The following is a 15,895-nucleotide window of genomic DNA, read 5'->3' as shown; positions in this document are numbered from 1 at the left end:
CACGCGTGCTGCCTGGTACAACCCCTCATTACGGGAGAGGAAGCAGAGGCTTTGTCAGTGTGAAAGGAGATGGTGTAAGCACTATGAGCGGATGCTTTTAGAAACTATAAAACGTGTTGGGCGCCTATAAAAGAGCTATCTTGGCAACTAAAGCATAACAACTTTACTAAAAACGCAGGCTTGGATGGGGAGCTAAGGGCAATGCTGCTAAATACATGTTCCTTGCACAAACATAACATGGAAATCTTATCGCTCCTGCAGGAGGAAGAGTTGGATTTATTTGAACAGGCTGAAACATGGTTGGAGGCAGAGTCAGAACTGGATATAGTTGTGGCTCTGCCTCCAGACTATCACCTTCTTGCGCCTAATTGACCGAGTGGGAGGAGAGGGGGTGAGGTTGCATTGGTCGCCCGGAGGCGATTCAATACAGAAATAGTAGCCACCGAAACCATGGATGGGGCCGAGATCTTGGAGGTAAAGGTAAACCTGAAATCCAGCAGTATGGTGATTGTGGTAGTCTACCCCCCACCATATGTGACACCCCTGTTTAATCAATTATTTTTGGAACCGATGAGTGCTGTGAGCTCCAGATATAACCAGTCAGTAGTGGTGGGGGATATCAATTAATGGTGGGACGCTATCCCAAAGGACCGCCCCACTGTTATGTTCAGTGAAGGGATAGAAATGTTCGGTTTATAACAGCTAGTTGAGGTACAGACTCACAATAAGGGTCAGACTCTGGACCTGATATGGTCCACTCAGCAGACAGCCAGGTTAGCAGCGAAGGAACCCTGTAGTTGGTCAGACAACTATCAATTTTTTTTTATTTCTCTGCCAGCTCAGCGGGCAAGCTGTCCGCCAGTCTGGCGTACAGTACGTAGTTGGCCTAAAATTGATAAAGACTATTTGGTGGACAGCCTACGGGTCTCAATACACCCCCCAAATAATGGGGCGGATGTGGAACAGGAAAGTGCATGGTTCATGAATTGGATCCAGGACACCATAGATAAGGTGGCACTGGCACAGAGGGAAAGAGTAAGTGGTAGGGTCACGCGTGCTACCTGGTACAACCCCTCATTACGGGAGAGGAAGAAGAGGCTTTGTCAGTGTGAAAGGAGATGGTGTAAGCACTATGAGCGGATGCTTTTAGAAACTATAAAACGTGTTGGGCGCCTATTATAGAGCTATCTTGGCAACTAAAGCAGCCTTTTATGAATTACTGATTGCTGAGCCCAGCTGCCCACAAAAGGAGAGCTTTAAGGTTCTGAAAGAGTTAAGCCAGATTAAAGATAAGGCCCTAGTGACAGACCCAGAGGATTGCAAACAGATGCAGGACTTTTTTATGGACAAGGCCATGGACATTCAGAATGAGATAAGGGGCACTCCGTTGTGGCCCTACTCGTTATTGCTGGTAGATGTATCTCCTTATCAGGGTCTGCAGATATCTGCACTTCCACTACTGGATTTGGAGGCATTGGCCTCTTTACTGGCTGTGGTCAAATCTGGCTCACCGGAGGAACCCTGCCCACCGGAGGTGTTCAAACTAGTCTTCACAGTTATGGGAGGTGAGCTTCTGTTTCTTCTAAATGCCTCTTTGGTGGTCGGTAAAGTTCTATCTAGGTTCAAGAGAGCTATGGTAAGCCGTCCGCTGAGGAAGGCGAGGGCGAACCCTTATAACTTAAAGAACTATAGCCCACGATCCCTGCAACCATTTCAGGCTTATCTTCTGGAATGACATGTGACTAAGATCCTTACAAAATTTGAGTGATTGCTCACAGAGGGTGCAGATGGGTGGTCATGTCTCCAGGGCAAGGGTGTTGTTAGTCTGCGCGGTCCCTCATGGATCTGCATTATCCACATTGCTGTTTAACATCTATCTACAGCTGTTAATTACAGCACTAGCACAGTTGAACTGTCAACTGTTCAACTATGGGGATGATACTCACCTGGTCTTGCAGATTGAGAGCTCTTTGCAGTCGTGGTTGAACGTGCAGAACATCTTGCGCTTCACCCTGAACTAGATACCAGCGAACTCTATGAAGATCAATCCAGTAAAGACTGAATTGCTGGCAATCACCAGGAAGGGAAATCCCTGGACTGACAGCTTCTGTCACTGGAACTAGGATCCTCTTATGCACTTTTCCATTAGTTAAAAGTCTTGGCATTAAGCTGGACAGTAGCTTGTCAATGTCCACTAAGTGGCGGTGGTATGTGGGAGGTGCACATGTCTCTTGAGACAGCTGCGGAAACTGGTTGCAATTCTGTCATTTTCAACTACGTGGACAGTGGTGTCAGCAATGATATTGTCATGGTTGGACTATTGAAATACCCTGTACATCGGCCTTCCCAAAAGGTTGCTGGGCAAGCTCCATGCGACGATGAATTTTGCAGTCAGATTGCTACTTAAGCTACAGAGATGGGCACATGCCACTAGGCTGCTTTAATATACCTATTGGGTGCCAGTTAAACAGTGGGCCATGCTGCTTAAGGGCTTAAGTATTGCACACAAGGCATTGTATGGCACTCTGGCAGTTTACATCAAAGAACGTTTGAGGCACTATGTGCCCAGTCCTTGCCTACAGTTTTCGGAGGCAAACCTGCTGACCTGCCCACGCTTTAGTAAAACAACCATGGGCGACAGGGTATTTTCAGTCTTGATACCTCAGGTCTGGAATGGATTGCCAGAGGGTTTCCCAAAAAGTTTGAAAACTTTCCTATTTAAAAATGCTTGGGAGTAAGATGTTATCATAGCCTTCAGTTAAGCGCCATGAGACCAGTGGTATTTGTGCGCTATATAAATGCAATTAACATAAGTGAGACACTTTGCAGTGGCATCCGATCAAGGACCACATTATTTAATTTGAGCACATTGAACATAAATGAGAAAGATATTGACTATCTCCAGAAGCACAAGCAAGGGTCTACATATGGTGGCCATTTGCAACAGTTAGTGTGATTCACCTAAGCCCGAAGCACAAATTACTTGCCTCTGAGTTTTGTAACAAACATGCAAGTTTGCTACTCAAATTAAATTCCAGGAAGCACATTTTTCCCTAACATTGAATGGGCATAAATCTACACTACAAATAAAGATTTTGCACACCTTACAAAACCTATGAAAAAGCTAAACATAGAGGTACATTCTTATAGGGGCCACCCAGTGTCCTGCATCTCTAACATAAGCAACAGGCCTGGGGAAGTCATCAGCTGGAATTTGAGATGCTTTGAGACATCATTCACTGGACGGGCCCTTTAAGCATTTCACACCTTGCACACTTAAATCATTCTAGTGGAAATGTGGAAGGGCAGAGAAGCGTGGAAAAGTCAGTGCAACTGCTAATGAATAAGAGATCATTCAGAATGTGTAGGTATTCGCCTGATTTTCCTTCCATTTTATCTATCACTCCCCATACTACTCTGAGCTCAGAACTGCAGTTCAAGGCGTCACTTATGAATGTTGACATTGCCATTGGCCCAGAAGAATACCTGCATGTGTAAGTGGTACCTCAGAATGCAACACTGGCTTGGTGAATCACCTGTCAGTTATGCCCTAGTATTCTCAGGTATCAGTCTAACTGAAGTATGGATAAAACATTGTGAATTGCGCCCACAGCTGTTAAAACAAATTGAGCATGTGTGGTTTTTAATAAACATAAAAAAAATCCAAGCACATCAGGAAACTCCACACTTTACAGTTCATACGCAAGAGGCTGATACTCCGCTGATACAAAAGTTCTTCATCAGAGGCCATCTTATGTTATTGACATATCACTTAACAAGGTTCATTATGGTTTTAATAATGCAGAATATCTATGTAAAAGGTTATTTTTAATAATATAATTTTGAATTAATACCTTGCATAAGATATATTGAATAGAAAGACAAGGGAGAAACAAAGTATTTAAGGCACAGTATTGTGCATTACAGTTGGAATTAGGAGTGATGAGAAAATGTTCTTCGTGCAGGCAAAAATAATAAGATGACGTGTCTGGATGTTGTGAAGAGTGCATGAATACCAATCACTGACAGGGCCATAAGCACACACACCCACACATAGGCTATTAGGCTCCTGCCACGAAGCACTTTACCTGATTGAAATTATCCAGGGCTTTGTGCAGGTTGGCGTGCATGCCCGTGGGAGGCTCGTTGGTGATCTTGATGGAATTTTCCAGGATCCCCTGGGGGATGATGTGTCCGTCAGGGGATCCGGCAGGCTCAGCGCTGATGAAAACCCTGAACTCCTGATGGCTTCCCTCGCTGTGCTGTTCCAGTTTCTTCTCCAGCGTGCCCAGCCATTTTGAAACCAGGTGGATATTCTGTAAGGGGGAGATTGTGCAGTGTCGCAGTGTGAGACCATATGAAATGCAGGGAACTACAATTCAAATCTATAGTTTGCGCAACCACTTTCAACCAGACTTTCTTTTGCACTTATAGTGATCTCTTGGGAAAAGAGATGGAAGTGGCTGTTACTGAGCAAGAGGTTTACTTCTGGTTTAAAGACAGATCAAATGAGCAATAATAGATGGGTAGACATTGTGAAAAAACAAACATTATACTATTAGTTGTCTTAATTCCATGCCCACTAAATATAGCCAGAAACTGAATTCCTCAATACTCATTCTGTAAACCACACCAAGTTGAAAGGATAGTATCTTCAACAGCTGAGTTCTGATGCAAAGTGATTTTTCAAAATCAACAAACCTTGCGTCAGAAATTGTATATAAAATGGCCAGCTCTACGAATACAAACCCATTGGGAGCATTGTATTTTGGGCAAAGGGCATTATAGGCTACCATCCACAGCACACATAGGTGGGGCATTACCTCTCCTTTGCCCTGTTAACAGGCATGCTATGGGCGAGCACAAGGTGGTTGGGGTAGATCCCTTAAATGGGGACCTGCCTTTCTGCATGGCTTTAAAACCATGCATGGCCTTGGCTCTGCCAGTGTCCCATGCTGCCTACACTGGTAGATCCCCTCCCATTTAAAGTACTAACGTTGATAGAGCTGGACGCAACATCAGGGTGGCTGGACCCTACTGGTCAAAACCCACAGGGCATCTGTGAGAGGTATGCATACTTGTATTTGGTGGCACCACAACCTGGTATTGGGATCTTTGCCAATTTAGCCAATACACTTTAATTGCGTGCAAATGCTATGAAGCCATTTGTCCAACAGTGAGAAATCAATGCAATATGTCTTCTTCTTCTAGGCAAAGGGAGAAATGTCTGTAGCACCTTTGGAAAATGGCCAAACGAGAGGCTGAATTAATCACCAGCATATGATTGAAGAAGACATAAAGAACCATTAGAATGTCCAGCTACTTCTGATTGGAAAATATTACACTGATTTTTTGACTTAGCGGTGGTTCTGTGAGGTCTGGGAATCAGTCTACACTGGGAGTAAAAGAGCTGGATAGCTGTCTTAGTGGAGGGAAGAACTAACAACTTTATTTGGGATCACTTTCCTCTGCAAAAGGATTACGAGCCAGCTACTCAACAGTATGCCCCATGAGATTCCTATGTGCTTTTCACATATTGATGATGTGTACTCTGCGGGTGCCTAACAGAAATACTATGAATACCTACTATCACAACCTATTGCATTGATGTTTTCGCTGTCATTTTTCCAGTTATCAAAAGTATCTCATTAGCAAGTCACATTGGATTCAGAAGGGTTGACAGATTGCCACTTTCTGCGCACAGAGGGTTCATTATATATTTAAAAACACATAACTAATAATAAAAAATAGAGTTTTTTTTATTTTTAAATACACGAGTTCTCCGTTAATAAACAAGCAGTAAATTGTAAGAGAGACCAGTCGGAGTGAACAAGGATGCATATTTACAGTTAAATACGCTAAATACCTTTTTTTTTCTGTTCATGCAAAATTGAGCAAAAAAGTCTCAGTGGTGCTTAGCATGCAATAGGAGTGCCTCCCACACCTTGATTAACATACCGCTCTGGTCTAGGGACTCGTTGTTATTTAATTTAGTACATGATCCGAACTCAGTGAAGCAACAATGTATGAAAATGAAGAGACGCCCAAGAATTAAATTAAATTGATCACAGAGTAATTGAAATGCCATTTTGGATAATAGATGAAGACTGCTGCTAAATTTGGAATTTCCAGAGCTTGATCCCTTTTTGTCTTTTTTCACTTACCATGCCTGAGGGTTGCCAGTGCACACTGTTTACTTGTGTGCTATACTGTTTGTTGCCTTGCTTGTGGGCATGAGGAAGATGTGTAACATTATGTCCGTGATGAGAAATATTTATGCATCCTTTGCCCATATGTCAATAAATATCCTCATGGAGACCTTCGTTAATGTACCACAACCTTTTATGCCCTGCTTACCTTTAAGCATTTGGATTCTGGACCCTTGTCAATTTTAGGGAATTGATTGCCCTGATCACCCTTAAAGTAAGTACCCTAACAGTAAGCTACTTATCGAACCACTGGATCCTCATAGACTGAGAAAGGATTCTGCCTAGATTTAATTTGTAGCCGCAGTGCCTTTAACATTCAGACCAAGAGAATGGTGTGCCAATTTATCGAAATGTTACAATTCTTATACAAAAAAAACTTGCGATCTCATAAGAGATTAAATATCAGCTTCAACCTGTAAACAATCTGTGGATGTCAGTCAGCGGAGATTGTTAATTCATATACATTACTCTCAATAATGCTGAGAATGAGGTAACTCCTAAGTCCAAAAAGTCACAACTCATTCCTGTCCCTGATTCAGCTATGCTTGGAGGGACTTAAGAGACATAGGGCCAGATGTATCATCATTGTATTTTGCCAGTCCTTAATAGCTAATTTTACCGTTTCGCTATTAAGGACTCGCAAAATGTAATGTATGTAGGTTTCGCAATTTAAATAGCGATTCGTATGCATTCCTTATTTGCGACTCGCAAATTGCGCGTTGGAAATGTGGAACGGCTTCCCATTCATTTCTATGGGCCAAGAGGCCCATAGAAATGAATGGGAATTGCATGCGCAATTTGCGAATACTCACTATGCACTCGCAAATTGCGTGTGCAATTTCAAGGGTGCAAGGGTGCCAAAAGGACACCCTGTTGTACCCCTGAAATATGCCTGTGTGCACATGTGGTGCACATACATGCCATATGTGCGCCACATGGCACTTTGTAAAATGCAAAAAAGCGCATTTTTCTAGGAAATCGCTAATTACCACCAACTTCAAGTTGGTGGTAATTTGCGATTCCTTAAGGCCAGATCGCAAATTTTGGGTGCTTCCAGAATTGCATTTAAGGAATCGCAATTTGCGATTCCTTAAATGCATTCGCAAAATATGGAATCGCAAATTTAGCGATTCCTTATTTGGCGATGGCTTGTTCCCCGTTCGCAAACGGGACGATTCTGCGAATCGGCCCATTTGCGAACGGGAAAACCCTTGATACATCTGGTCCACACATCCCAAAAGGCTTTTTCCCGTTCGCAAACGAACAGTAAAACCCTTGATACATCTGGCCCACAGACTTGCAAACTCACTGGCACAGCCATTGTGGATTATGCTACATTTTAACGAAGTTGAAGAAAAATGGCAAACAGGCAAAGATAAATTAGAAACTTAAATATACTGCTTCGTCTCAATGGAAGAAGCACGCTTTTCAAACTCCAGTAGGAGTATCATACCGCAATTCTAAGTAAGATGCAGTATCTTACATTAATACATTGGAATGAAAGGCAACTAAATTTGTGTGATGGCAGCAGTGTGAGAGAACCAAATGAAGATGAAAACTTGATTATTAGACTTTAGACACAAATCATGTATTTTTAATATTTCAGATCTAAATGGTGTTTTGGTCTTAAAACTGTGTGAGGAAAGTGAGGTTATTTATCGAAAATGAAAAATCAAAATAGCTGCACTGTCAATATTGAAATGAATATTAAATTATAATCCATGTTGATTAGGGGGCTTATTGCTTGTTTTACTTTATTGGTTTTAAAGTGCACTCACTGATCTGGTTCTTTTTTTTTTAATTTAATCTCTTATATTGCTATTTATTGATACTGTTACTACTGATGTCTTCGATTCAGCACGTATTATTGGTCTGTTCTTTCTGCTTTGTGATCCTGAACGGTTTCTGTAAACTGAGAGACAGCACTGACGCTTACACCTGCAAGATGTGTCTCGCTCAGCTAACGATGGCCTGTGATTGTGGGATTTGTGTAAAGTCCATCTCGCCATCCAAGTTGATTTTTAGTCATAAACAGAGTCAGGGTGGAAAAATGAAATGTAGGGCAATTTAGATGTTTAAAATGTATGAAGTCATTCGAAATCCCATAACACAATATGTTGAGTTGTGGGAAATACTTATAGCGTTGCAGGCAATGTTTAATACCATTGTGCTCTGTTAATTTATTTTACTGCACCTTCAAAACGTCTGCATTTGAGCCATTTGTTGAATTATTTGGCAAAATACATCTGTCGAACCTACCTTTTCTCAGGGATGCAGTAGCTGAGCTATGGCCTTTCGAGGAAGTGAGACTTGTACACATCGCTCGTGTGCTTTGTGCATTTCTGGGCAGGTATTTGTATCGCACAACCTTCAGTGTTCACAAACCATCGCTGTAGCGCGTGCGTCTTGTACAGCAGATCCGAATGCCGCCGCTGGATTGGCAGTGCTGGGGGACTGGGACACATCACACCAGCATCTGCTGCATTTCACTGGTTGTCAGTAGACAAGATACTCGCTTAGTGGCTGTCTACACGGCATTGAGATTATTGTCAGGGTTTGGGCCCACAGTGCCATACTTCCATATTAATATTGGAAATGGCAGGCCATATTTTGCTTCCTGGGAAATCCTACAGGGGCTATCCCCAATTTGTGAAAGGTGACACAACGTAACAGTGCTTTTTTCTGTAATTAACCTAGATATAAATAACATTCTGTAAAGTGAGGGGCTTGGAAGTCAACACCGGAAAAACAGAGTTTATGTCATTTAATGCTCATAAATCTTATAAGGGAAGGATTTATATGAATAGCCTACCCCTGGAGGAGGTTACCTCATTTTCATATTTGGGCATTACATTGCAGAAAGATATGCATTGGGGTTGCCAATTAGATCGTGCTGCATTAATACACAAACAAAAAGCAGGCGTTCTACTTTCTAGATTTAAAACCTCATTCACAAAACCAATCTCACCAGTATTAGAGATCTGTGGGACGATGGTTTTGAGTTCATGCTTATATGGGGCTGAGCTCTGGGGTTTTGGCAATTTGAACAGCCTGAAGGTGCTCGAAAATGCGTTTTTACGCAAGATTACAAAACTCCCTTCAAGCACACCATTGCGACCCCTATTGTTAGACCTTGGCAAAAAACCACTAGAACATCTGGTGAAGCTTCGCCCAATACTATACTGGCGCCGGCTTTGGTCCACAGGAGAACTTGTCCACTACAGGAGAGGATTCTTGGATATAATAAAATGTGATTCGTTCCACAAAATACATTGGCTACGTGGGATAAAATCTCTCCTGTGTAGCTTAGGTTTAAATGATCTCTGGGACGATCCATTAAATGCTGTTTTCCCCTCCAAGGACAAACTGAAAGCAATGTACTGGGAATGGGTATTTAAGGTAGAAATCACACAAGGACTTCCCACTCATTTAACATGTCGATTTCTTGACCTAAAAGCTCGCCCATCCTTTGAAAGGTTCTGGGACATAATTGGAAAAACCCTTGACCGCAAATTGTATTTTCAGCTGCGGGTGGGTACTCTACCCGTTGCTGAATTTACTGCTGGCTGGGGGGGGTCACCAACACAAAAATGATAAGTGTTATAGGTGTGTAGATGAACGTGAATCTGTAGGACATCTATTATTTTTTTGTCCCATGTATGCTGAACCTAGAAGAATATGGATAAAGCCCATTTGCAGATTTTTGGGCATTAGGAGATATGCAATAGTGCTCCGCATTCTGTGCACAGAATCTAAACCCCCTGTATGTGTAGCTGTGGCAAAGTTTTAAGGGTGGGCCTGGGGCATACGGGCAAAAGCCATGAGGATCGGGGTAAATCCCTTCTAAATCATGTGCACTTGGTAGAATATTTATGCTATAGTTAATATAGGCTGGCGATTAAATCAATATGTTCATCAAGTAGTCCCACAACATCATAAGAGCAAGTGGATTGGTTTTTTTTTTCGTTTTTTTTCTCTTTTTTTAGACTGGTCAAATATTTTTACAAAACATTGTGGTCGACGGTTATTTAGGAATTTAATTGCAATTTTAACTTTTTAGAAAATTTAATACTTGTTTTATGTTATGAATGTAATGTGCTTTTATGACCTAAACTGTCGAATAAAGCTTGATTGATTGATTAATAACATTCTTTACTCTGAGTTTTAATGGCAATAGCAAACCGTTATCTATCTATCTATGTATTTATCTATCTATATATCTATCTATCTATCTATCTATCTATCTATCTATCTATCTATCTATCTATCTATCTATCTATCTATCTATCTATCTATCTATCTATCTATCTGTCTGTCTGTCTGTCTGTCTGTCTGTCTGTCTGTCTGTCTGTCTGTCTGTCTGTCTGTCTATCTATCTATCTATCTATCTATCTATCTATCCATCCATCCATCCATCAATCCATCCAAATTAATAATTTATCAGGAACTACCTCATACTCATGAGGTTGAGTCCAGAAGCCCATGAGAAGCATGCTACATTACGTGTGTAAGGCCTCCTTATGCATTAGTACTGGATCTGGTCTCTTCCCTAGGGACATGTAATATGGACTATAATGTTCCCAGTACTCATTGTGGTTAGATGTGTTAACAGTTTGAAGCATGTATGGTGTGCAGCTCTTTATTTTCCTTCTCTATCTCCTCTTGTGTATATTTACACTTTCATTACCGATTGCTCTGTCAGTGCAATCGGTGTAGTGTAGTGCAGCGGCGCACTACACTAATACAGCTGACTTATGAGTGAGCAATGATTAATTTGATGGGCATCAGGCCTATAGTAGTAAGTGGTGCATTGACATGATAAAAGCTTTTTTTTCCAGAGTCAGTTATACATCAGAAATCTATAGTTCCTAATAAAATAAAACATGGTAAAGTGGAACTTTTACCTACTTTGACCAGTAGAAAGAGAGACATAAAAATAATCAACTAGAGAGTTTGTGGTAGGTCTAAAACATCCAATGTGCCCCACCAACTATAGCCTCAGATTCTCCAATGACCAGATTACTGTGACTTCTTCCCATCAGTGCTGGCCTTTCACCTATTTTGTGCAGCAAATTATTACTTTCATGAATTTGCCCACGCTCATAATGTTATCATTACAATGTAACAACTCCATATTTAGATGGCTCTGTCTATCCCCTTCACCTAGATTTACTAGCTGTTCACGCAATGCAGTGCAGTAAGGCAAATTGCTGTGCAGCGTTGAGTGAACATGAGAGAGCTGAACTGCACCATATTTCCCAAGATTTGGCACTGATCAGCTCTCTTTCTGCACTTTTGCACTTGTGGCTGTCTAGTGTCAACGTATGCAGCTCTGGGTCATGGTGAATGGTGCTTGCGTTATGGTCAGGATAGTGCTACAGAATGCAACAAACATGCAAAGAGGAAGTAACAAGACGAGATAAAAATATTTCCCCTTGTTAATCCTACTTTCGTTAGGTGCACCATGTGGCACCATTTTGGTAAATCTGGATTTAATCAGGCCTGGGCATTGAGTGACAAAAAAACTCAGAGAAGTTTCCGCAAGTGGCGGAGTGCTGTGCGAACTGCTGTTCATGCTGTTTTTCTGCCGCTCTGGTAGAAATTCTACCCGAGCTGCAGCTCTAGCTTGTCAACTTGCCGTTTGCGAGCGAGAGTAGGGAAAAAACTCTGCTGCACTACGCGGAGTGGAGTTTTCTGCTCTCCGCGAGCTACGCGGAATGCAGAAAACTCTGTAAACTATGCGAACAGAGCGGAGTTCACCGCCCAGGCCTAGATTTAATTCAAAGTACATGGGTGGATGCTTATGAATGCCCATGTTCCACTCTTGTAATGTTTTCCCAATGTAGGGTAACACATGGCACATCAAGGGGCTGCCTTGTGTTACATTGTGGGGGAAAGTGACACAAGGCCACACAAATACCGATTTGCATAGATTTATAAATGTCACTTAAGCACTTGTGTTGCTTTGCATGATGCAAGGATAATGCAAGTGCTTAATGAATCTGGTCCCACTTCTTTCATGTAATCAGTGGCATTCAACACCAAATTTGAGTTTCCTTAAATATATCAGTGGAACTCGGACATTCCAGGGTAAAATCATTAAATTGTATTAGTTTTCTTGGTGCCTGCTCAGTCAAGAGGGACACAAAGCTCGTATGAGCCTTCACAAACTAACCAAAATAATCAATGAGGCCTTGGATTTCTCTCCATTTCTCTCAGTTTTTGAAGGCTTGCAGTCTTTGATAGCCTTGATATTGGATTGAACAGACAAAATATTCCCAGTGCTAAACTGGTGGCCATGTTACAGGGCAGATCTCTTCCCTCTTTGGTAAATTCTTGACAGTCAGGTCTGTCTTGCACAAGTCCAGAAAGACTATACTAAGGCACACCGGCTTTCCCCCCAGTTGGAGCAATAAAGAGATGGGTAGGTATAAGGTTCTATAATTCAGTCAGGGCCCGCTGACAAGGCCATGAAATGTAGCGGGTACATTTTTCAGTACTGTCAAGGTGTTGAAAGCACAGACAGCACCCTCAGTCAGGGTGATGTGTCAGTACATGGAAAGTCAAAAGTACTCAGGATCATAGCAGCCCCTAGCCAGTAGATAGCTAATCGGCTTGGAGTACTAGGTGTATGTCAGTGTTAGTTACAGAGTTGACGTCTTGTGAGTCAATGCAAAAATCTCAGTTCTTGCGAACTGGCTTGAAGGGTGTATTTGGGTACTACAACCATCACATTTGTGCAAGGGCTACTGCAGGGCATAAAGAAGCCTGGTTTCAATATGATATTTATTTATTTAAGGAGTTTTATATAGCTCTGGCCAGATCCGGGGGTATCGGAGTGCTTTACAACAGTTTATCGCAAGAGTTATATAATAGAGCAGTGTTATACATCATGGTTCAGAGGTCCAAGTGTGTTGTGCAGTATTGAGGTAGTGGTGAGTCCTGAGGTAACCTCGTTGATTGCACATTGTCTTGGGTTGAACTTAGGTGGTCTTTCTGATACAGAGTCAGAGAGCAATGGAGTCAGGGCTTGCGTTAAGGCGGCAGTTATCTATTTGGGAGAAAGCGGTTGAGGAAGAGGACTTTTAGGTGTTTTTTGAATTTTGTGAAGGACGAGATAGCTCTGATATCTTCTGGGATGGAGTTCCAGATTTTGGGCGCGTTTCCGGCGAAAGACCTAGCAGCGTTTATTTTGTTTGTGTGTTTTCATAGGGATGAGAAGTAGGGTGTTGGAGCTCCTGAGGTTTCTTGTCTGACCAGCCCTCTTGAGTTTTGCGGCCAGATAGTCCGGTTTTCCTGTGTTTAGGGCTTTGTGTGTGAGGCAGGCAGTTCTGAAATTAGCACGCTGTTCGACTGGGAGCCGTTTTAGTTCTCTTAGTGCTGGTGAAATGTGATCGTATTTCCTGATTCCAGTGACCATTCTGGCTGCTGCGTTGAGGGTTGTTTTTAGGGGAGCTAGGTGGGATTTTATTGTACCAGTGAGAGTTGCGCTCCCATAGTTGTCTGGATGGCACCAGTGATTGGGTGGCTTGTTTGAGATCTTTGGTAGGGATGAATGGTTTAATTTTGTTGAGTAGCTTCAGATTGAGGAAGGCACTCTTTGCGGAGTTTTTAATGTGATTGGCCATGTCGAGTTTTGGGTCTAGGATGATTCCTAGTGATTTTATGGAGTTTGCCTGAGTAAGATTACCATTGAGAGCATCCATCGCTTTAAGCCATTCTGCAATTTGAGGGTTCTCTTCTTTGTTGGAGATGAGGAGGATCTCAGTTTTGTCTTGATTGAGTTTTAGGTGATTCAGAGACAGCCAGTGTTGGATTTCTTTTAGAGTGTCATTTAGTCTGAGGATGTCATCTAAGGAGGAGGTTTCGAGATAGATCTGGGTGTCATCTGCATATAGGTGGACGGGGATGTTGGCATTTTTAAGTATGGTGGTGAGGGGTCCCATGTATATGTTGAACAGTTGTGGTGAGAGCACTGAACCTTGGAGTACGCCCCTGCTGACGGGGTGTAGGTCGGAGGTAAAGTTTTCAAGTTTTTATCCTTTGCAAACAGTTGTGTAGGAAGGAGGAGAACCAGCGTAGGGCCACCTCATCAGCACCTACCCTTTCTTGTAGGGCCTTGATGAGTAGTTGGTGATCGACCGATAGATACTTAGGTACCAATAGCCTGAGACATGTCTCATCTAATGTCTTGTTAGTCTTGTTTCAGGAAGACACACCATCACCTGTGATAATTTCATGGGCTCAACCGCTGAAGATTTCAAGTATCACACAAAAAATAAGTACGAGAACCATTTTATCAGGCTCTGGCAATCTCCAAACTGCTAATCTGTGAAACTGACTACTGACCAAGCCTCTTGCATACGATGCAGTGTGTTGTGGAAGAGGTTTACTGACCATTTACTGCCCTTTGTCTGTGACCATCAGCAATAACATGACAGGTTGTTTGTTGGGGAAATTGACACGCAAAAACCCCTGAAGAAGCCTTTTGATTGCAAGGTCAACAAGGTAGCTCATCAGGCTGATCTTGTTCAGCATTCAGGCTCTGTTCACTTATCCTTAGGGAATGAGGCTTCATGAGTACCACCTTCTAGAACCTGTTCTGTTCCCTGCTTGCAGTCAGAAAGCCATTTTACACATGTTAGCTTACAGATTTATTCTGCCGTTTGTCATGTACTGAGCCATCTTCAACGAAACAGACTGGACATAGTGTCAACACAGGGGTTATATCAATCCTGAAAAACAACCAAAACATATTTTAGAGCATCATCTGAAGAGGTCTTAGAGCCAATGAAACTGCAAATGTTCAGCCTCACTTCTCATAAGACATCCCAACCAGGGCCAGTAGAATGAGGAAAGCCTTGGTTTATTACCCTGGCTCCTTACTAACTGAGAGAGTCAAGCAGGATCCATAAGTTTTGATTTTGCTTCATAATTTGAACCAGTTGAATGGTTTGCCTTCTTATCACACAATGGGGCCAAACCCAGGTATACTTCAGGGGACATTGTGTTACAGTTCCAACAGGACCACCTGGTAGCCCTGATATACTGTTATTACTGCTCTAGAAACCCCAGATCTAGGTTCCTTAGGCTTACCATGAAAAGCTGCGGTGTTATAGATTGCGAATACATCTGAGTGTTCATCTTTCTCTTGAAATTCATTCTTAAGGGGGAGGCCTTCCAGGGTTGAGCACTTGAGCAGTGTCCTGCATTAGTATGTTTGGGTAGGCCTCTCTGCAGAGTGTGAATCAGCAACCTTAGTCAGTCAATGACTTGTAGAAATGTCAACATCCTCTGATTCAGAGCCCTCTCCAGTAGGTGCAGGCTCTTTCTAATCAGGACAATTCCACAACAGACTGACAGTGAAAATGGTGCTAAACTTTACTGAAGGTTCTGTCCCTTGCAATCAAGTTATACAGCTCATCAGAGTTAAACTACTCTGCTTAGTCCAAACGAAATGTGTTTAATAAAGTCTCCATGCAAGCTTCCAATTTTCGGCAGAAACTCGGTAGCACTCAAGTTCCTAAGGTCAAACCTTTTATTCCAATCTTGTTCAATGAATGAGGATCACGTGGGTCCGAGGGACAGAGCATTTTATTATGTTACTTTTGTTTTAGTAAACCTGAGGTTTAAATCATTTGGGTGACAATCAGACAGTTACAAAGAATAACCTGGTGGAGTGTTTT

General features: G+C 42.3%; 1 protein-coding gene across 1 annotated transcript in view; it reads right to left on the bottom strand.

Moving 5' to 3' along the window:
- Positions 1 to 15,895, bottom strand: part of DNAH9 (dynein axonemal heavy chain 9) — a 1,479,259-nt gene that overhangs the window by 365,569 nt on the left and 1,097,795 nt on the right. Inside the window, exon 63 of the mRNA XM_085616775.1 lies at positions 4,089 to 4,316. Within this exon, the coding sequence (XP_085472901.1) occupies positions 4,089 to 4,316 (228 nt within the window). The remainder of the gene's footprint in view (positions 1 to 4,088; positions 4,317 to 15,895) is intronic.

Source organism: Triturus cristatus, chromosome 7 (assembly GCF_964204655.1).
Source record: "Triturus cristatus chromosome 7, aTriCri1.1, whole genome shotgun sequence".
Classification (NCBI taxonomy): domain Eukaryota; kingdom Metazoa; phylum Chordata; class Amphibia; order Caudata; family Salamandridae; genus Triturus; species Triturus cristatus.
This window is presented reverse-complemented; position numbering and strand designations above follow the sequence as displayed.